We start from the raw sequence: 22,890 nt of genomic DNA on the forward strand, positions 1-22,890 counted from the left end.
GAAAATGTTGTCCACCAATCTTATTCAAACACTGTTGGTATTGTTAGTTTTCTATAAATGTTTGTTTGTGTTTGCTGTGTCAGCAGTAATGATGTTCTGTACTGTTTTCTGTCGGTCAAGCTTCTGAACTCTGTTGCAGCTACGCAGTGTGTGTGGTGCAGTCGAGTGTAACCCTCCCTCCACCCCAGCAGCAGCCTTTGACTTTCTATGTGGCACACCCATTCATTCATGTCATGTGGTTGTTTCCCTCCAATCAGAGCGCTGTCCTTAAGCACAACACAGTAAACTTCGGCATGCTGTACTCTGGAGGCTATGCTGCACCGCATGCCAGCAGAAGCATGACAATAAACTTTTACAATAACACAAAGCATGAAAACCAAACAACTCAGTGGCTACCTCTACCAAATGTGAGTATATAAAAAAGTACCATCAGCTCCAATTTTAGTGGAGCACGAGGCCAGATGTTTAATAAACACATTTATAATATCTGTTGAAAACAGCTTCTGCTTAAAAAGACAGGTTCGGGATCTTCTAGCCAAATTATTTTTATTTAAATTAAAATAAGGATTAAGGTAAATAAACCGTGACAGCCTGTGCTGTTATAGGGAAAGAATTGATAATGGAATCGATTGTTTTCCAGTAACAGCACATCCCTATGTGTTTTATTCCTCTTATACCACTGCAGTTTGACACTGATTACAAATGTGCTTACAAATTTATTAAAGAATGACAAATTTGTGTTCATTTAATCCGTCAATACAGAACGTTTATATTGAGGAATGTTCATGAAACACTTACAACAGCTATAAACAGTCTTTTCCTCATCACCTTCCTGCCTCTGTTAGTTATTAAAATAAAGAAATGCACCTTTGTCAGGTTACTAATGAACTACAGGCAAGTCCTGAAGGCTTTTTTGTGTCAGAAAACATACTGTGGACACCAGAGACTCCCTTCATGAATATGAAATAACTGTCTTCCTACAAAAGCTTCAATCATATCAGCAACTGGAGGTGTCTTTGTCAGATAAAAAAAAAATTTTGGCCTAAGTTACTGTGAATTAGTTGTTGCTAAATTAGTTGTTACCATAGAAACAAGAGCATATTAGAAGAAGTGCACTAATATAAACCTGTGCAGACGACACTATTGTCAGTCCTACTGTAGAAAATTATGCAACAATTATTTTCGATTGAGGAATCTGGATATATATATGGCATTTGATATATATCGATATATAGGAATCTGGATATATATATATATATATATATATATGGCAATGCCATATATACTGTCATTCGAGTTACCAATTTCTGCAGACACAAACGGAACTACGAACATCTGTGATCTACGAACATTCGTGGATGCAAACTAATTGCGAAAGTAGCTGACGTGTATTGTACAAAATAGTGCACCAGATGCACCAGATAATATTTACAATTATATACCATATTTTCAGTGTGTAAGTAAATGTATAAAATGTCCAGATTCCGGTATATTGTCCGTGTGTGCGTCTGGGGGTGCAGGAGAAATGAGTCAGACTCAATGAATCAGTTTCAATGAATCAGTCTGGGAACACGATTATGGAAAATGACACAGTCGCCAGCTCTGCCAGTCGCGCTTGTTAGTTAGGAAGGATATGTGTTGGCGGAGAAAAATAACTGGTCAAATTAACAAATTTATTGATAATAAATGGTGTTGATGGAACTGTTGTATAAAAGCAATATCACAGTCGAGGTTTTGTTGATATTTAGTGCAACAGTACAACCTTGAGTGTGATGTTACTAAATTAATCTGCATATTCTGACCTATCAAATTCGACAGTGCTGTGGTATAATTGGAAATAATTCACTGTGAAAAGTCATTCCTCATATTTCACTGTTTAACACGAATCTAACACTTCATGTGTGAGCGTTTTCAGTCTAGGTACTGTCTCAGTCTTGTGTGAATACTGTATTTTCAGGTGTCTGTGTTGCATGGGTGCAGTGTCTGTGTTTGCTTTGTGGACTTTATGTTGCCTCTGTCTCTCTCAGGGCCTACAGAAACACTGGCATATGATAACCTGAGAAAAAGTTCTGTTAGGACATATGTAACTGGCTCATATGTTTTATACATGCTAGTAATATAAGAGTAAGTGTTTTAGCACTAAAAGCAGCTCCTAGTCCCTTAAACAACCTTTATTTCACTGAATCACATAAATGGCTGCTAGCCGTGTCTTACTGTAGCAGCAGTTTGAAGTTAGCGCAATCATGCTTTACACAACTCCACTACTTTCACACATAGAGTTATGCAGTGCAGATGAACTGTGAATATGATCTGCGAATGATATTACACAACAAACTGTAAACACCCTCTTCAGATACATCATCTCATGATTTAATCAATTTTCATTTAAATGCTCACACATGCACAGCCATATTTAATCAATGGTATAGCCTGCTACATATGAGGGCCATATGAATCAGTACCATAGTAAAATGCAAATCAAATAAAAAATGCTGTAATTAATATATGGAGTAAGACATATACAGTAAATCATATACAGAGAAAACCACATGGAGTTATTATTTGCCATAAGGGTTTAGTCTTGTACCGTATGTGCATAGATTTACTGAATAATTTCTTCACAGACTCCATCGCAACAGAGCAATATTTTAGATAATGGTCAAGAGGTGGTCTCTCCCACCACACAGTGGGCCCCCTACTCACTAGGACGAAGAGACGTACCTCCTGACAACACCATCATCAAAAAGGTACCTGCAATGTTGCTTTTTCACTTAATAATATGAAATGTCAACAGGTCAGTTTTTTTTTGGATGTTCTATCATCATATATTACAGTAGTGCCATAGCAGATATACACTTTTTAGTCCTTAGGGACTCCTGGAGCAGCCCACATTTTTACTCTTAATTACCTCGCACTGACATGATGCAAGCTGGAATATAACCAAATTGTAGACAGACTGTAAGCAATATCATGAGCATAGATTGTGTAAGAACTGGACAACCCCTTCATGATGTCATCCATAGGTTTTGAGTTTTGAAGCTCAATCGTAGGAACTCTGGTTGTCTCTTCCTTAGTAGGAGCTGACTCCAACTAAACCCCAGTTAATCCAGAAATAGACAAATAGGCAGAAAGAAGGGAGCTATTGGTTGGAACATTACACTTACCTCAGTTAACACAAGCTAGTTAGCTTAGCTTCAGCTTAGCCTAAAATGCTAAGGTGGTTACTGTTAAGTTACATGCTAACATTACTTTACATTTGATTCATTTGTATATAGCAGTCAAAGGTTTGGACACAAATTTAGATTCATTTTCTACATTCTAGATCAATACTAGATGCAGTGGAACCTCGGATTACGAGCATAATTCATTCCAGAAGTGGGCTCGTATTCCAAAGCACTCGTGAACTAAATAAAATTTTCCCATTAGAAATAATGTAAACTTAAATTATTCATTCCACAGCCCCAAAAAATAAATACAAAATATAACGTGCACTTTACCTGCTGTGTGTGTGTGTGTGTTTTATTAGAAAAATTAGCAAGGAACATAGCTAGTCACACTCGTGTGAGCGCATACTAATGGAATTACTGCTGTAAAGTAAAAAAAACAAATGGACCTGCACTTTACCTTTAAAAAGAACTGCGACAGAGCAGAGTTTCTGTCTAAGGCAGAGTGTGTGTGTCTGTTTGTGTGTGTAAAGCCGAGAGAAGGAGGGGGTGGGAGGGGGACTGAAAAGGCGAGAGAGCGAGTGTGTGTGTTTAAATTTAATAAAAATCTTTGCCCGTCCTGCGGAAAACTCGTAAACAGCGTTACTCGTAAATCGAGGTTCCACTGTATTTCCAAACTGTGAAATAATGCATATAGCATTAGGTAATTAATTAGCATCAACAACAACAGTTAGTTTTCATTTTAAGTCACAAAGTTCAGCTGTTCTGGAATAGTTCTTGCACAGAACAGTATTGTCAAGTGCATTTGCAAAACCCAACAAGAACCATGATGAAACTGGCTTTCATAAAGACCATCCCAGGAAAGCAAGACTAATACTTACTTTACTGCAGAGGAGAAGTTCATTTATAGTCACCAGCCCCAAAAATCACCAATTAACAACCAGCACCTCAGATTAAAGCCGATACGAAGGCTTTATAAGTAGCTCAATGTCAACTGTTTAAAAGAGATTATTGCATACTTTGGACACCTTCAGTATTGTTTTACAATGTACAAAGCAAAGACCATGGAAGTGTACATTTCTTGTGGTTATTTAAACTACAATGATTGTAGTTAGATGGTTTGCTGAAGCGATGCATAGCAGACACTCAAATTGGCCATAAACCTAATTATGCAGAATTTAATGGCTCAGTGTGATTTTAATTGAAATTCATACGCTTTTAACCACCAATCCACCGTGTCACAGTTATCATAAATGGAAAAGAACTATGGAGACCAAAACCATTTTTTTTTTTCTGTTATTAAGTTGCACATTTTAACTTGGGACTCTACAAAGATTGATTCAATTTTGAAACCAGCACCTAGTGGTCATTTGAAGAACTACATGTTTTGGCACTTGTGTGTTAAGCATATTTTTCAGAACCTGTGGTTGCTCTTTAATCATGAAAGAGAATGTGTGGATCAAGATATTTTTAGAGACAATTCGACTTTTGCTTGGAATGTTTGGATAATGTTAATGTGTTACTCTCCATTCATCCTTGGCTTGGATAGCAAAAGAGTAAAGAATCAACTTTAAATCAATTGATGCATGGTTGGACCCAGGAATATGAAGAAAACAGGCAAATAAAACATGTCCCTTACTAAAAATAAAGTACTCGTGCTGTTTCTCATTATGAATCTCCACGACACTCAGCGTGTTTTATTGTCGTTATATTTTCCCTCACAATACATCTTCGAACTAATAATCTCTGATTATTTTGTGCTTGCTGCTCTAGTAAAGCTGTTCAATCTCAGAATTGCATCTCAATCTAGTCATGATTGCTGTGTTAATGTTTTGAAATGTCAGGGTTAATTGCTTCTCTTGAGTCATTCATTCTCTCTGCTCGCATTCTTCCTCAGTCTCCTTAGCAACTAGTCAGTCTGTATATGTTCATAGCCTGTCACTCAAAGCTACCGAGTTTTTCAGAGCTACAGTACTAAAATCTAATGGAGTACAATGCACATTGCTTTGAGCCATGTGTATACGACGGACCATACCGTGTGTTCACACCATCTCTAGTGCCTGAAGTTTTTTTAGATCGCATTGAGTAAACAGTGCTGCAGAGTGACAAAAATAGAAGACGGTGCAATAAGATGAGCTAGTTTCAAGCTTCCCTAAGGTTTATGGTAGCTCAGTATTTGTTTTCTCCTAAATCAATATAAACCTGAGGTTCATCAATCACAAGTAAAAAAATTATGGGTGCTATATAATGTCACACTATTTGATCTGGTACAGTATATGCAGTGCTGACAAAGTTTTTAGACCTTTTCAGATTAAAAAAATTTCGAAAATCCTCAACTTAAAATATATTCCCCTCATCATTCTACACACAATACTTCATAGTCACAAACTAAAAATATGGGTTTGGAGTGTTTTGTTCATTTTTCAGTAATAGCATACATCTTTGGATGCTTCTCCTTAAGTCATTTGTAATGACTGGAGGCTTTAGCCAGGAGGTTGTGTCATTATCATGAAGACTAAAATATGCCATTTACATAAGTATTTAGAGCCATCATACAGTACTTAGTACTGTTAAAGCACCTTCGAGAGCAATGACAGACCCAAATCTGCTCATAAGTGATGCAACAAGCTTGGCACATGTTTCTTTTTCTTACATTCTTTTTTGGCAGAATCAACCAGGTTGGATGGGCAGTGTCTGTGCACAGAATGATAAAGGAAAAAAAAGGATTTGAATCTATAATCTATATGTTATTTTCTTTTGTGATTTAATTCAAAAAGCGAAACTCAGTCTAGATTCATTACATACATTGTGAAATATTTGAAGGCTGTTGGTTTTCATTTTGATGATTTCAGCTTACAGGTCATAAAAAATCCTGTATTTTTAAATATTAGAATATTTCATTTCGAGTTTGAGGAAATTTCCATTTATACACTGTAAATACGGTGTATTATGTTTATAGAACGTTGACTCCAAGGGAAAAGTTTGAAAAGTATGGTTGGAAAAGGTACACAAGCAACAGGGATGACTGCAGACTGAAGAAGTTTGTCAAGCAAAGTCGATTCAAAAAACTTGGAAGAGCAGCATAAGGAGTATAGTGAGGCTGGAGTCAGTGCATCAAGAGCCACCACACACAGCCGTCTTCAGGGAATAGGCCATATTTGTTGCATTCATAGTATCAAGCCACTCCTGAACCAGAGATAACATCCAGAAGCACCTTACCTGGGCTAAGGAAAAGGGGGGCCCAAGTCCAAACATAAATTGAAAGTAAATTGTGCATTTTAGTTGCAAATCAAAGTCCCAAAAGCTGGAAAAAGAATAGAGATGCATATAGAATCCAAGATGCTTGAAGTCTAGCGTGAAGTCTACAGAAAAAGTCCAAAGTCAATTCAACTGCCTCTCCAGAGTTTTTAAAGTACTTCTTGCTTCCTTCTGCTGACAAGCTGCATGGAGATGCGAAAGTATCTTCTTTTCCAGGAGGACTTAACACCAGCCCACAGTGCTAATATCTGATGACCATGATATTACTGCGCTTAAATGGATCAGCAACTAGCCTGACCTGAACCTTATAAAGAATCTATGAGGTATTGTCAAGAGCAAGATGAGAAAAACCCAACTCAACAATACAGGCGAACTGAAGGCTGCTATTAAAGCAACCTGGTTTTTAATAACTTCTCAGCAGTGCCACATGCTGAGTGAATCCATGCCATGCCACACTGATGCAGCAACTAGGGTTAAAAAAAGCCCCTTCTGCAGATTGAAGGCTTAAATGAACAATATTTTTCAGAATTTCTGTATTGTAAATCCTTTTTTTTAGGCTGATCTTAGGAAAAATATAGTAGATACTAGATAATAGATGTTTGATTTTCATGAGCTGTAAGCCGCAGTGAATCTGATGCAATGCATATACAGTATATACAGCTTACTACTAAAAAATCTTTCGCAGGCTGTGGTCCATCATTCTCACCAACAGCAAGGCATGATGGGAAGTGGGGCCACTGCACAACACAGAGGACCCCAGCAGTACGAGGGAGCCATAAACAAGGTGTCCATCCAGCAGTACCAGTCACCTCTGGCCATGGCCGTGACGAGCACCAGCCCCCGACCACAGAGTGCCCGCTGCTTCATCCAGACTAAAGGCCAGAAAAGCATGGACGGCTTTCCAGAACAGGTGCAGTCGTCTCATTATAACGGATTAGTTCAAAGTTGTTGTATTTGTGGGGATAAATGATGTGACCTCGGCAGACGTGGTGAATAATGGAATCCACTTTATGCAGTAAAAGCCCAGACGTCAGTTATTTCAACATCACTTTATCGAACATTCAAAAAACTGTTATCTCGACAGTGGACATCATCCACTTTATTATAGGGTTTAATAGGGTTTATTAGGGTTCCTGCTGGGAAAAAGGCACCAAGAGACTTTGACACTATATTAGTTGGCTGCTTTTTGGGTTGACTGTAAATGTCTTTGTATACAGTTATTTCTTTTCAGTTACATTTATGATAGACAGAAATGATAATGCTGGCTTGCTCTTCTTGTTTGTAGTTTTGTGTTCGGATTGAGAAAAACCCTGGCCTCGGTTTCAGCATCTCAGGGGGAATCAGTGGGCAGGGGAACCCCTTCAAACCCTCAGACATGGTAAGACCTTCTTTCCCTCAGCTAGACTGAGAGAGAGAGAGAGAGAGAGAGAGAGCACAATTTAATGAATGGAAATGGTTCTCCGTACACTGTTCGTACATTCAATCCAGCGCTAACAGAATAAACATAAAGACTATCCTTTAGTAAGCAGACTAGATCTTACTGTAGGGTTTCCATGGAAACATGCGCTACTGCAATGCACACGTTGCACATCAGAAGCCTTTGTTACGTGTGAACCTCTTCACTGCCTAGTATCCTGTCAGTAATCATGTTTCATGGTAATTATATATAACTGAATAACTACCAGTTTGCCAATTAATTTGCAACACCTTTGTGACTTTATATCGAGTTAATCTGTGTGTATCGTGGAGATCTTGTGATGTTAATGTGATGGTTAATGGAATTGATGATTTACTTGGTTCACAACCTGTAAAACTTCAGTTCTAAGTTAATCGTCTTTGCTGTACTGAGTGCTCTGGGAATCTGTGACGCCGGATCCTTGCGTCACCCGAATCAATGACGAGACGTAAACGTTGGTTGACCCGCAGCATGTTGTCTAGCAGGATGCATTACTGTTAGGTCACACATCTGGTACATAACCGAATGCTTTATAATCTTTGCCTCAACATGTACACACAACAGCTATTCAGCAATACACGAATATGTACATGTTTTCCAACTTTTACAAGAATATTTATACTAAGATATTATCAATAAGAATATAAGCTTAAGTACCATCATAAGATCATATCAGCTGTGAATTCTGCCACAGAACAAATCAATTCCAGATTAAAAGGCAAAGATTCTAAACCATCCCCACAGTGTGATTCCTAACCTCATATCATTTTGACTTATAGGGTATCTTTGTTACTAGGGTACAGCCTGACGGACCCGCCTCCAATGTTCTTCGACCGGGGGACAAAATTCTGAAGGTAACACTCTCCTTCATCACCACACATTGTCCAGTGAGAGTGTGACAGCACCAAAGCGGGAAAGCTTTGCATGTGCCATTTTGTGTCCGGTGTGTGTCTGCGTGTGTGTGTGTGGTGTGTGGTGTCCGAAGTGAGCATGGTCTTCTGTTATGATGTGTCAAATGTTGACGTTACTGGCCTGTGGGTTCTTAAAGGATGGCATTTGATTGTTCAAAGCTGCAGTGTGTCTCTTACTGAGAATTTGGTTATTATATTGGACAGCTCTTTTTTAATTTGAAAGTGTTTGATGGCATGAGCATTTGAAACAGTGAATTGCAGAACTTGAAATGTCTCTTAGTCATATGACTCCTCTTCCTAACTTTTCCTTTAAATCTTTCTAACTCTTCTAAGCAGAGATTGAATCTGGTCTTTTGTTTCAGTCCAAAATCTACAATAATACACACTGAATTTCCATACCTTTCCACAATCATACCTTTAAAGATAAATAAAAGTTCCAGGGTTGAGATAAAGACGTTAACTCTGCTACCAGAGTTATCAGAGAATAAAAGCATAGAATATTAACTCCCAGCATACACAGATGTAGTCAGTGACTATTAAGCCATCAGTTTTCAATGTTCCATTCAACCCTCTGTCATATGTCAGTCGTAAAAAGGCAACATCAGCAAGCCTGTTTTTGTCTACCAAAAATAACTGTATAGGAGTGAAAGGCTCCAGCAGTTATTGGTCTGTCTTTGATTATCCATGTCACTATATATAATTGTGCGTCCTAAATGCATTAGGAGCGTCTCATGGCCTCATCGTTGGCCTGCAGGACGCAGGTCCCTCTGCGCTCTCTTTTTCCACAGATCCACAGTTAGCTGAGGAACAGATCTCTCCAAAGACCAGCTTCTTTCCACATTCTCTCCTTTACAGCATGACCTTCTTCTTCTACTTGTCTGCATCTCTCTGGTTGCTTTTTTTCTTCTCTTCTCTTTTCCTGACAGTGTGTGTCTCTTTATCCTCTCTGAGCTAGGCCTGTTCCCAGCATTCCTGTGCCGCTCCGCCTCTTCCCGCCCCAGCTCACTTCCCACACTGCCCTCTATTCATCCTCTGCTTCATTCTTGCATTGCAGGCCAACGGACATAGTTTTTTACACATCGAACACCAAACGGCAGTGTCTCTTCTGAAGAGTTTCCCGAAAGCTGTGGACTTGGTCATTTTAAGGGAGAGCACAATGTAAATAATTTTATAACACTGACTTCTTGCTCAAAAGGAACACAGGACCTTGTACATCAAGTTTTTATCTAGGAACAATTTTGCCAATTGCTGGACCAATGGCAAATTCTAGTGCCAAATGTACAATAGAGAACATATCGAATAATGTGACATATGGCTTACACGTGTACACACACATATATATATATATATATATATATATATATATATATATATATGTGTGTGTGTGTGTATGCGTGTTAGAATCTTACACTAATGTGAAATTACTTTTTATCTCTCAGCCTGTGGCTGTAGGTGGGTGTGTTTTGTTTCTTTTTCGTTGCTTATTTATTTATATCGCCTGTTATTTTGTACCTATTTTTCCAAGCAGCTTTTCATTTCATTTCAATCCCTTCGCATGAAAAGCACATTTGCTTTTAAAGACATTTTATCCATCATAACACTGCCTCAACTCTGTAAATGCCTTGTGTAAATATATATAACATTACAGAAGATAGTTTTTTCCTGCTGACCCCTGACTTCATTTTAATTACTTAAGCAGGCATCTACCACCGCGTTAGGATTACGGTTTGTGTGCAGCTCATATTCAGAGTTTTGCACAAATCAAATTTAAAAAATCCAAAAGCAATATTGTTGCTATTTGGCTTTTCTTACTGCGCCCTCTGCTGGTCAGCAAACAGCTTCATAATAATAATAATAATAGTAAAGTAGAGAGCGTCCTTTGCTTTAGGTTCATACAGGGTGGAGCCCAGTTCTTTCATTTTAGCCATGTTGTCAACATGAGCATTTCCATAGTTTAATTATGATTCCTATTATTTGCAGTGTGTATGTAATCCATATCCGCCAGATACAAAAATCTCAGTTTTTAGTGTGTACATTTAAGTTGTACAAAGGAGTTTTACACTCAAGGCTTAGTTGATGTTCTGCTTTAAGGCCTGTTAATCATCTACTGATATAAAGAAATTAATTCACATCATTATGTAATAGATATCCATAAGAAGCTTTAATGTTTATAGCATGCTTTCACTTTTTTAAAGCTGTCTTATTAGAAAAAGCAGTGAAGGGGCTTTGTGTTTTTAAATTAAACATTTATTTGCTTTATTTCACAAAAACAGTGAAGGCTCATTGAACTTTACAGACAGATCTGCCCTGCCCATGTCCAATATTGTACATAAATGTAGCATTAGAATGACCCCAATCATATTGTATTTATTTATTTATTTTATTTATTTATTTTTACATTTCGATTTTATTTGAAATGTAATTATAGAACCTGAAGTCTGGATGAAAAACTGATTAAAATGCTATTGGGACAAAGCATTGATAATGTAACTAATTATTTTTACCAAATGTTTGGAGTAATTATTTATAATATATTGACATACTTAGCTTTGCTCAAATTGTGAGATTTTTTTAATAAAGATTACAAAAAGCAGTATGGATAAAGAATATTTAGATGATGAGAGAACACTTAAATAAATCAAAACTATTTCTACAGTAATTGTGAATTTGTGTCAAACATGTATATGGGTATACAAATGGTCATTTTTGTATGTGTTTTAAATCCTATTGAATATAAACGCTAATATATGGTACTATTCAGTCTAATTGCAGTATTGATGTACATAACTGTGAATGAAATCATTTAAATTAATTTATTCCTATAAATTGTGAATGTACTCAAAAGCTTTCCGCAGTATGAAGACTTACTGGACTTGAATGCTGTTTCATTTTTTTGTGCAAAAAGTAATTATATATATATAGAATAATACAATTATTCCATTTAGTTAAACAGATTTTAGTGACAATTTATCATGCAGTTTATTTGCACACGCAAGTTTACTCCTTCCTATTTTTTTTCTGAATTAAAACAATGTAATTGAATATATATTCTGTGTCTAGAATGCATTTTGCAGATGCTATATGTACATATTTCAAATAAATTTTAATAATAAAAACCAAAACAGCAAAAAAAAATAATTCAAAGCTGTGCAGCAAATAACGGAGCCATTTTCGGCTTTGGGAGTACAGAATTTTTTCAGTATCTAAGCCGTGTTTTGAATAATGTATGAAAGTCTTTATTGTACAAATAAAAAGTCACTATTGTTACTATCTGTTGTTCTCCGTTTCCTTTTGAGACTGTGTAACTAAACTGGAAATGTTCCTGAATGGATTTCTACCTTTTTAGATTGACCAGTTTACCCTGAAATACGGTAAATTGTGCAACTTAAAAATTTAATAAGAAGTTTTTGGTTTTATGGATACAACAATAGATAAGACGATGAATTTTGGCTTTCCCTGTTAAAGTATTTTATATAGTGCATATTTTCGGCACACAAAACAACTCTAGAAGGTCTTTAATGGAGCAAGCAAGTTGAAATGTAAAATAATAAACACAAAGATTCTTTAAATCATGTCTTCATGCTAATCCTAAACATGCAACCTATGAATAAAATAAATGCAGTTGCAGTGCTGTTTATTGTATAGTCAGTCAGAAAGTACAAAGTGAGTATGGTAAATGAGTTGTGACAAGTTGTAAACATAAACCTGGGATTAAAAAAAAAAAAAAAATTACGTTAAGTTCTCGAGACGTTTACTCCGGGAAATGTATATAACATTTACACTAGGATACAAGATTTTATGACTATCAAAAATCCCAGGTTTATGGCAGAAAAGTGTTGTGTCTTGCCTGCAGAATTAGTCTAATAGTGCTTTAGTTATGTGGCAGTGCCAGTCGCTCAGCCCTGTAAGACGATAGATTCATGTAGGAATGCGACTTCGTAGATACTCAAGGATAGCATCTGTTCCTTTTGCTACAATCGCAGCTCTAGGGTTACGGAAAGGGTTCCCATCAAGCATTAGAGCCCTGAAAAGAACAAAAGTAAAACAAATTCAAAATTTTACTAAGCTTCATACAACATACAAATATGGGGCAGATTTTTTTTTATTGTTCAGAAAATTGAGTATTTGTATTAGATTATCTGGAATTAAACCTAAGATATTAAGATTGTCCCAAAGCTACTCACAGTCCCAAACTGGGCAGAAAATGTTTCTAACTTAGATCTAATTCTTCATTCACTTCACAAAATACGCATTAGCCATAATTAAATCTGAAATTTTGCCAACTTTTAAAATGAACTAAAAAAGGAAGTTTCTGGTGCAAACACTAGGTGTCACTATAATTTAATGTAAGAACACCTAAGCACCAAAATTTTCCACCTTTCCCTCTTCAAAACATTAATTCTCAAAATAGATACATACACAGAGAACTTTACAGTAGGAAATTAGAGGCCTATATACTGTAAATAACAAAGCATTTGGGTAAACAGCAGATCCAATAAATAAGTAAGTATGCAAGGAAAAAATTAATAAATAGCTGGTCAGTTTTATTAGACTGTTAGACTGTTTAAATAACGGTACAAAATAAACTGTGAACAGTTTGCTTAGAAACTTTTGAATGAACAAAACAAAAAGAAAACAGAAAGCATGAGATTGGTAAAAGTTTATACCCATTAACCCTAAAGAAAATACATAAACTGCGGCATTGAGCTTCAACATTAAAATACAAGTATTGACCAAACTGCAATAAAAATAAGACCATCTGGATAATATTGTGCATGTCTAACTTGTGCCACCAAAATCGCTCTGACACGTTAAGATGTGGACTTCAAAAGACCCCTGAAGGTATGCACCAACATACAGTATTACCACCAGATATAAGTTGTAAGGTGGAGCCTTCACGGACCAGACTTGTTTGACCTGTGCATCCCATAAGTGCTCATTCAGATTTTTGCCTGATGGGCCCCGTGCAGTGGATTTGGATTTGCCTTGGTTGCCCATGGTCCTGTTTGTCCATGTTGTTTAGTTCACCTGGTGGTGGTGTTGATTTCAGCGATGACAGAGTCAGAACATCTTTGGAACAGCAGGCCCTGTGGCATTGCAACGGCTAGTAACTACCAAAAGAAGTCTAAAAAAAATCACAAAAAAAAAACCCGGTAAACCAATAAAAGGGTCATGGGTGCCCAAGGCTCATTAATTCATGGGCAGCCAGTCTAATCCCTCAAAAGAGCTACAGGAGCAGAAGTTGCTAACATCCTGGTGCCAGACACCAGAGCACATCCCCAGAGCTCCTAAAGAACCAGGCATCAAAAGGCCAGAGCCAACTTGGTCGCACATGGGGAATCCAAAATGTAGGTGGGTTTTAGGGTTATAGCTGATCGGTGTATAATGTTTACAGTATAGAGTTTATAAAGTACTGGTGCCGTACCTCAGGCTGGTACAGTTACCCAGTTCTGGTGGCACCTGCATAATGTCATTGTTCTGCAGGTCCAGAGTGGATAACCTGTCCAGCAGCTTAAGCCTCACAGGATCAATGGCTCCAACTTGATTGTTGCTTATTAGAATTGTCTCCAGAGTTAAGATGCGGTACAGAACATCAGGGAAACACTTAAATCTGAGAAAGATAAAGCTTATGAATAGGATTTTAACCAGAATTAACTGTTACATGCTACAAAACTGTTTGGAAATGGATTAGTTGTCCAGCAGATGGGTTTATATCAAGAATTTAAGGAATTTGCCAAATGAGAAACATTTAAACACTTTTATTCTTACCTATTAAATGACAGGATGATGTCCCGCAGCTTAGTAAGAGCTACCAGCTCATCTGGCAGTGATGTCAACAGATTATTTCTAGGGAGAATTCCAATAACATGCAGCTTGTTCTTATTAATTCCAGCTGTGACAGAATTATGTAATTTGAATAATGATTCAAATGCTTTCAGAGCAGCGTGATCACAGTACCTACCTGAGGTCTATGTGTACAAGCTGCTGTAGTTTGGAAAAGTCAAGAGGAAGCATGGAAAGTTTATTAAATCCGAGATTGATATCCACTAGAGTGTCTTGCAGATCCACAATCCTACAGAATGAAGAAACATTTATTGCACAAATATGAACAGACGTCATCTCCACATAGTCCGCTATTTTGAGAACTAATAATCATTATCACTTATTACCTGGGAGGAACAGCAGTCAGCTGGTTTTTGCTGAAGTTCACGTTGGCAACATGACTGTTACAGACTGCATCAAAGACTTCATCAGGTATAGTGGCCTCTTGTTTTTCACTAAAAAATAACAATTGTTTTTACAACTGACAGGAATAAGGATGAGAAACGTATGTGGCCATCTGGGAAAATGCATTAGACAACCAAAAACAGCTGTTCTACTTAAACGTAATTTTTTTTTTTTACCAAAATGAGTAAGAAATGTTTTTATTAACTCTCTGAACTTGCAAAGCACATGGTGCATCCTGAATGGAAAAGATCATTTGGACACACCAATCAACCTACAACATATGTCTTTCGGCTGTGGGAGGAGACCCGGAGTATATGAAGGAAACTCCGCTAAGCTAAGCACAGTGGAAAAACATGCGCACTTCATGCTCTCAGGACTGGAAGTGGGATTTGAACCCCCAATTAACTGTACGGTATTAATGTATGGCATGTCGGACATCTACTGCTTATACAATAGTTGCTTTTAATGGTGTGAAACATCTGTAAGATAAGAATTCACAATACAGTAACTATAAAGAGAGTTTCTTTCCCCCCAAAAAAAAGGCAGTAAAAAGTCCTTTAACCTAAAGATTTCCCAGTAGTAGAAAACTTACTGACCATTACAAACAGTCGCATCACCATTTTAAGTATGCGTCAATGATTATAAATTTCTCTTTGCTTTAAACAACCTAACATGTATTATTTCAATTATTAGGAGCATAATTAATTATGATGTCACATAAGTCAAGTCCCTATGAAATAGATGTTGATATGGACATGATAATGTACTAGAACAAGCACTTTAATATTAACCTGTGATTTTAATTACAGCTGGCACTACTGTTAAAGCTTCCGGTACAAGATTAAGATTCAATTGCTTAAATTTAATTATTCAATTATTATTATTCAGGTAGGAATCTGGGGTCAGAGTGCATGGTTAGCCTGGACACGGTGTCCATGGAGCAGACAGGGTTAAGAGTCTTAAAAGTTAAGTTCAAGGGCTCAAAAGTGGAAGCTTGGTGGTGCTGGGACTTGAACCCTGGACCTACTGTACCAATCAGTAATTCAGAGCCTTAACTGTTTAAGCCACCACTGCAATTAAAGCATTAATCAACCTTCTGACCAATCAGATTCACGAACTATGCCAGAACCTGCATTTCCACTACAGAGCTTGATACTAATACTTAATGTGGAGCAAAATAATATTGCTGCTAAATACTGTAGAATAAGATGATGCACCTGTAGTCTAATGTCTTCAGCGTTTTGATGGCATGCACATTAATCTTGGCCTGGCTAGGGAGGGTCATCGCTGTGCTCGGTTCCTCCTTGGCTTTTCCATCAGGCTGCTCTGTACATTACACAATGTGGGTAAAAAAAAAAAAAAATCTGAACCAAACTCCATCTAATTCTCCTCGCATGTATAAAGTAGATTGTATTTTGTACCTTGTATTCGACTTCTTAGATATTTCAGGAGTTCACTGGTGCCTTTCTGATAGACAATAAAACATCTAATTAGTTATTTCTGTTCAAACACCAGTGGAATTTAAATTGAAGACAATTTTTAAAGTCTAGGAGAATGCTCCTGAGGCTAGTGCTGGAAGATGAAATCTTACACTCAGAACATCCCTGCGGATTGCCCTCAGAGGATTGCCATCCAGTGCCAGAGACTTCAGCTTAGGCAAAGTTCCAAGACCACAGGGCACACTGCTCCACACACACACACAAAAAGAAAAGAAAATCATTTTATAGACTAGAAAAAGGAATGTCACCACCTGGATATTGTAGAGTTTTTACTCTTGAAGCAGTAGTGGGCATTTTTTATCATGTTGGATCACAGTGGACTGCTAAATGTTTCTTCCACAGGACTTCTTGCACATTGTCGTGATCTTGTAGCTCATCACTTTGATCACTCTCATCACACAAAAAAATATGCTTAATATACTAATCAGGACTATAAAACTAAATAATGTGATCCACAGCTCATATAGGCTGTGCCTTTAAACTGCACTAATGCATTAATCCTTGCATCAGTGAGATTCTCAGGGGTCAGGGCAAGCCTTTCCATATTTCAATATTCACTGACTGTCCTTCTCAGTTAAAACGAATGCAAATCCAAGAAACCAACACAATGCATTATAGGTGCACTGACTTGGTACAATATACACTATACACTGAGCAGCCATAAAATTAACTTTGATTATGAATGATTAACAAGCTGGTGACAGAATCATTTATGGTTCGATCCCAGAGGAAAACCAAGTGGATTCATGCCTCAAGGGGCCAGAGCTGTTTTAAGGGCACAAGGGAAACAGACACAATATTGGGCTTCCTGTTTTGGGTGAAATAAAGCTGATCAGTGTATATCATGGTACATTGTGGGACTGAAAGAATGCCCAGGATACCCTGCACTGTGTTGTAAAAAAGCAGACCATAGAAAATAGTGCACTACTGTACATATTAAAAAATGTGCAGTTTAAGGCACAGCCTATACTGTATGACCTGTAGTGTAGATCAACATCAAGTTTATTTTTTCTGAGCTCAGCATATACTATTTATTATTTACTTCAGCTACTTCATTTATTTTGGACTTTGCACTATTCCTTTATGTAAGTGAACCTATGGGGTATGTTTAAGTTGAGCTGATCTGTTAAATGATTGTAGGAAAAAAAGGAAGCACCTGCTAATGTCATTGTTAGTAAGATCCAGGCGCTCCAGGCCTTGCAGTACAGTTATTTCCTCAGGAAGACTCTTCACCTTGTTATCTCTCAGCTCCAAAACACTCAGAGCACTCAAGTGTTTTAGATGATCTGCCTCCAATGCCTCAATCTGATTATTCCCGCAGTGAAGCTCCTACAGAAAAAAACAGCAACCAGTGTTAAATTAAAAACAAGAAAGAAAGCCACTAACCTATATTAATGCTAAATAAAGGCACTGGCAAAAATGTTTTATATTAAGTTAATTTGTATGGTCTCGTTTAGAAATATCTGGACAGGTGCATTGACGGTTTACCTTTAGTTTATTAAAAATTATTCAAACAAGCCTTATTGTTGTTTATGGTTAATAGCCTCCCCAAACCACTCCATAGAAACCAGTTTCAATCGATGCAGCTGAAATACCTTGAGTGTTTTGCAGGAGGGCAGCTCCGGAAGAAAGCGCAGTTTGTTGTGCCTCAAGTACAGCTGCTCGAGAGATGCCATCTGTGCCAGGACAGGCGGCACGCTCTCCAACTGATTCCGAGAGCAGTCCAGCATTCTCAAGTCTACAGAAGGAAAAAGCTTAACAAATGCTTTCCCAAAAAGACATCAGCTAAACCAGGAACAATCTGATGCTTACTTTTCATTCCGCTGATTGAAGGGGGCAGGCACTTCAGATTGTTGAAGGACAGATTCAGTTTTACGAGATTGCTGAGGTCTGCCAGGCTGTCTGGTAGAGCCATTAATTTGTTGTTGGAGACATCCTTTAATTTAGGAGGAAATTTGGAAAATCAGTTACAATTAAAGTAGAGAGGATTATTTACTGTAATATAATGAAAACAAATAAGCAGTAAATACACCCAAACAAGAACCTTATTTTCCTTTAAAAATGTTTTCCTTTTCCATTAGTAACTGAGTAATAAGACAATTATTAATTTATAAAATTGTCGAATGGCTGCAAAAATAAAGTAAACATTAATTCCATAAAATAACCTTTAATTTTTTCGACTTTTACCTGATTTATAATTTCATTTCAGACATCATGATTTGGAAATCAACTTGACAGCAAAGTTTATTAATTTTACTACTAATAAAAGTTCAAGGGAAGTTCAAGTCAAACCAAGACGTTAATTGTGCAGAATAATTTAACACAGTTATTTGAGTGAAAAACATCTTTATTTCTCTATAAAAAAACCCTGCTAGACTAATGTACTTATACCAGGGTTTCATTAGTGCTTGGATAAGATCGAGGTTCAAGTTTCCTCAGCATGCCAGAGCCATGACTGACTGTTTTATGTCTGAAACACTGACCTGCCAGGAACTCCTTCTATTGCCAAACGCGTGAAAATTACTTGGGGCGAGGTCAAAACTATATAAGGGATGTGGCAATAACTCCCAGCTGAGTTGTTGTAGTGTGTAAATAGTGTTCGTAAATGATTATGTGTACAGTTCTCACATACAAGTTGGCAAGATGTTATCTGTCGACTGTTAAGGATCAGGTGTTTCACTCACTGAATGTTTATATGAACGACTGCAGGGGGTGCTGAGACACCTCGGCCAGTCAAGGACGTACGGGCTACTATTAACCGTTTGCACCATTAAAATGTTTTACTGCGGCTAAGAGTCTCATCAACGTACTGTGATTAAAGTCTTCTGGAAATGTCAACTGGTTTAATGGCTTCATTTATAAGAAATTCAAGTCCTGGTTTTACTTAAATGCCCCTTGTACAGTATGTTATAATTTTTATTATATGACATTAAACATAGACCAATATTTATCTTTATCTTTAAACTATCCATTATTTTACTTCAACGCTTTTAACAATCCAATTAACGCTTGAACAATCCAAAAGTGTTTAACTTTATATATGGCTTTTTAAAGCTTGTATCACAACTATTGAGACGTTTTTTAGTTCCTAGTGTTTAATTTCTGTATAAAGTTTTCATACTCACAAAATCCTCCAACTGGCACAACTGGCCCAATTCTGCAGGCAGCTGTTCGAGCAGGTTCTGCTGCAGATGGAGACATCGCAGGTTTGTCAGGCTCCAAAGCTCCGTGGGCAGCTCTGTCAACTTATTATGACTGAACAGAACAGCTACCATTAAAAAAGTATGAAAAATTCAAGCTCCACAAAACATTCTCAATAAACATACCTCAGGATGAGTTTCTGTAACTGCTCCAGCTCACCAATAGATGTCGGCAATGCTGTGAGTTGATTGTCATGAATCTAAAAGAGTTGATTCACAACTCTTTAATACCCATTTATTACCTTCCCCTAAACCTTGTTCGAGAAAACAAACAACACCCTTAGTGTCTAGTGTTCAACTCACGTCTAAAACCAAAAGCGCAGGCAGGAGTTTGATGTCTTCAGAGATTGTCTGGAGTTTGTTGGAGGAGAGCAGGAGTTTGGTGAGATCTGTCTGCTCCCACCATCGCTCTGCTGCACTGAAGGACAGGTTCTTCTGAGCTTCTTCTGGAGGGTCCACATTAATCCTCCAAACACTCTGAGGAACTTAAGTAAAAAGGAACTATCTTCAGATAACTAAAACCATACATGAATGGATGAATCTGTGGATTGATGAAGTATTGAATGTGGATGTGTGAATAGATGGATGGGTGAATAATGGGTAAACTGAGGAAATAATATGTAAATAGGGATGAGTGAATAGAGTGATGAATGGGTGAAATGAAGGATGGATAGATAGATAGATTACATTTATTATGTTGGATGAATGGGTAAAACGAATGAATGGACGGGTGAAATGGGTGAATGGATGGATGGATGAATGGTTGAAATGGGTGAATCGGGTGGATGAGTGATGCTTGAAAGTATAAATGAATAGAAGGCTAAACAAAATGATGGATGAGTGAGTTTCAATGATCATTGGGCCTGCTCTGAATGACTCTTGAGCTAGTTTGGACAACCTTAATTATACCCTTAATACATTCAGTAGCTGATGATGACATAAATACATCAAATGAGGTGAAACATTTCATACCGTACTGTGTTAATTTTATTAAATTCAGACATGCCCAATATATCATATGAAGCGCATTATTACATTATATATCTATGCGCGCTCTCCATACAGCTCAACGGTCCTCCGCACGACGGTTGATGACGTATGCGCGACTTTTATCGACCAATCAGAGCGCACCAAACAGCTGACTTGCAGTACACCCGTCTGATGACAAACTCGCATTTATTTCCATGGTAAGTGTGAGTGTAGCCGGTTTATTTTATTATTTAATTCCTTTCCGCGGTGTGTTTGCACTGTGTGTACCTTCACTCAGCCCGCGGCCGGAGAGGTTGAGCTGCCCGCTCTTCCTGGCGCTCTTCAGGAGTCCTGCCGGTACCGGACATTCCGGAGTGTCCTGCCTGAACCCAGCCCGAGGGTCGGCTACAGCTCCTCTCTTAAACCGAGACATGGAACACACACACACACACACACACACTATTCTACAGCTAAATAAAAATACACACACACCTGTAAGGCAACACACTGCATGAAGTCCGTGTGTGTGTGTGTGTGTGTGAGAAGCCAGAAACTACATTGACTCTTCTGTTTACACATTAAAAGTCTTTTTTCAACGCTCACCATCGCCAGTGTTACAGTACACGAGCAGGCAGGAGGGGGATATATATATATAGGTCTTAGGATAATTAAACATTTCTGAGATACTGAATGTTGGGTTTTCATTATCTGTAAGAAATTAATTAAAATTAATAAACAATTATCAATATAATATAAACTATTTTTATTGAATTATATATGTAAATAAATTAAAATTATATTTCAATATTTTATTATATATATATATATATATATATATATATATATAAATAAAATTTAAATTTATTTACATATATAATTGTAAATATATATATATATATATATATATATATATATATATATATATAATAAAATATTGAAATATAATTTTAATTTATATACATATATAATGTGTGTATATATATATATATATATATATATATATATATATATATATATATATATATATATATAGGTCTTAGGATAATTAAACATTTCTGAGATACTGAATGTTGGGTTTTCATTATCTGTAAGAAATTAATTAAAATTAATAAACAATTATCAATATAATATAAACTATTTTTATTGAATTATATATGTAAATAAATTTAAATTATATTTCAATATTTTATTATATATATATATATATATATATATATATATATATATATATATAAATAAAATTTAAATTTATTTACATATATAATTGTAAATATATATATATATATATATATATATATATATATATATATAATAAAATATTGAAATATTATTTAAATTTATTTACATATATAATGTGTGTGTATGTATATATATATATATATATATATATATATACACACACACACACACACTGTATTACACATTATTGACTTTGTTTTGTATTATATAATATTAATAATATAATATTGACTACTCTCACATCTTTACAAAAAGGTTAAGGATAACAGTTCCTGTGGATAGCAAGTATAAAACCCGCTGATTAGCGCTGTGTCCTTACACCTTCAGGGTTGAGGGTTCGATTTCTTCAATCAGGGTTGAGGGATAGAAATTTTTGAAAAATTTCTATTTCTATTTTCTTTTCTATATTTGTTATATTGATATTTTGTTCTTATATTGATATTCTGTTCTTATTTGTAAAATATATTTTACTTTGTACAGTACATTTCACTAGTTATTCTTATTTTCTAACGTATTTCTTTTATTACAGTTTATTTTACTTAGTATAGCATATTTTACTAGTTAATTTTATTTTTACTGTATTTCTTTTATTCATATTTATTTTCTTATGTTTAAGCTTTTATTATTTTTTAAGGTCACTGCCAGTCGTGTAAGCATTTCACTGCATATCGTACTGTGTATGACTGTGTATGTGACAAATAAAATTTGAATTTAAATTTGAATTTAATTCCCACCTCTGGTCTGTGTGCATGGATCTCAAGCATGTTCTTCCTGTGCTTAGCGGGTTTTCTCTGGGTACTCTAGTTTGCTCCCACATACATTCAGCTTAGACTAACTGGCTTTCCCAAATTGCCCATAGTGTGTGAATGAGCATGTGCGTGTGTCCTGTAATGAATTGGATCTCCTTATGCCCTATGTCACCTGGGATGGGCAGGGCCCCCTGCGACCCAGGATGAAGCGGTATAA

At 36.5% G+C, this 22,890-nt stretch overlaps 2 protein-coding genes across 16 annotated transcripts in view; one reads left to right on the forward strand and one right to left on the reverse strand.

Annotated features, from left to right (window-relative positions):
* Window positions 1-10,149, forward strand: part of lrrc7 (leucine rich repeat containing 7) — a 149,168-nt gene extending 139,019 nt beyond the window's left edge. For 6 of the 15 annotated variants that reach the window (XM_053498268.1, XM_053498265.1, XM_053498269.1 and 3 more), the window contains 6 exons: window positions 258-407; window positions 2,625-2,747; window positions 7,108-7,332; window positions 7,708-7,800; window positions 8,658-8,732; window positions 9,745-10,149. In XM_053498268.1, the coding sequence (XP_053354243.1) occupies window positions 258-407; window positions 2,625-2,747; window positions 7,108-7,332; window positions 7,708-7,800; window positions 8,658-8,732; window positions 9,745-9,951 (873 nt within the window). In that variant the 3' untranslated portion in view covers window positions 9,952-10,149. The remainder of the gene's footprint in view (window positions 1-257; window positions 408-2,624; window positions 2,748-7,107; window positions 7,333-7,707; window positions 7,801-8,657; window positions 8,733-9,744) is intronic. The other 9 variants (XM_053498270.1, XM_053498272.1, XM_053498280.1 and 6 more) reach the window with 5 other exon arrangements.
* A 2,257-nt stretch (window positions 10,150-12,406) lies between these two features.
* Window positions 12,407-21,222, reverse strand: lrrc40 (leucine rich repeat containing 40). Its single transcript, XM_053498281.1, has 15 exons — window positions 20,974-21,222; window positions 20,020-20,201; window positions 19,843-19,916; window positions 19,642-19,771; window positions 18,329-18,452; window positions 18,112-18,254; window positions 17,673-17,845; window positions 16,609-16,699; window positions 16,439-16,484; window positions 16,235-16,343; window positions 14,960-15,067; window positions 14,752-14,862; window positions 14,559-14,636; window positions 14,215-14,400; window positions 12,407-12,813 (listed from the first exon to the last, which is right to left on the reverse strand). Exons 1-15 carry the CDS (start codon window positions 21,116-21,118, stop codon window positions 12,708-12,710), a joined length of 1,806 nt encoding a protein of 601 aa, XP_053354256.1. The 5' UTR covers window positions 21,119-21,222; the 3' UTR covers window positions 12,407-12,707.
* Window positions 21,223-22,890: the final 1,668 nt, after the last annotated feature.

This window comes from Clarias gariepinus, chromosome 6, assembly GCF_024256425.1.
Source record: "Clarias gariepinus isolate MV-2021 ecotype Netherlands chromosome 6, CGAR_prim_01v2, whole genome shotgun sequence".
NCBI classification, from domain to species: domain Eukaryota; kingdom Metazoa; phylum Chordata; class Actinopteri; order Siluriformes; family Clariidae; genus Clarias; species Clarias gariepinus.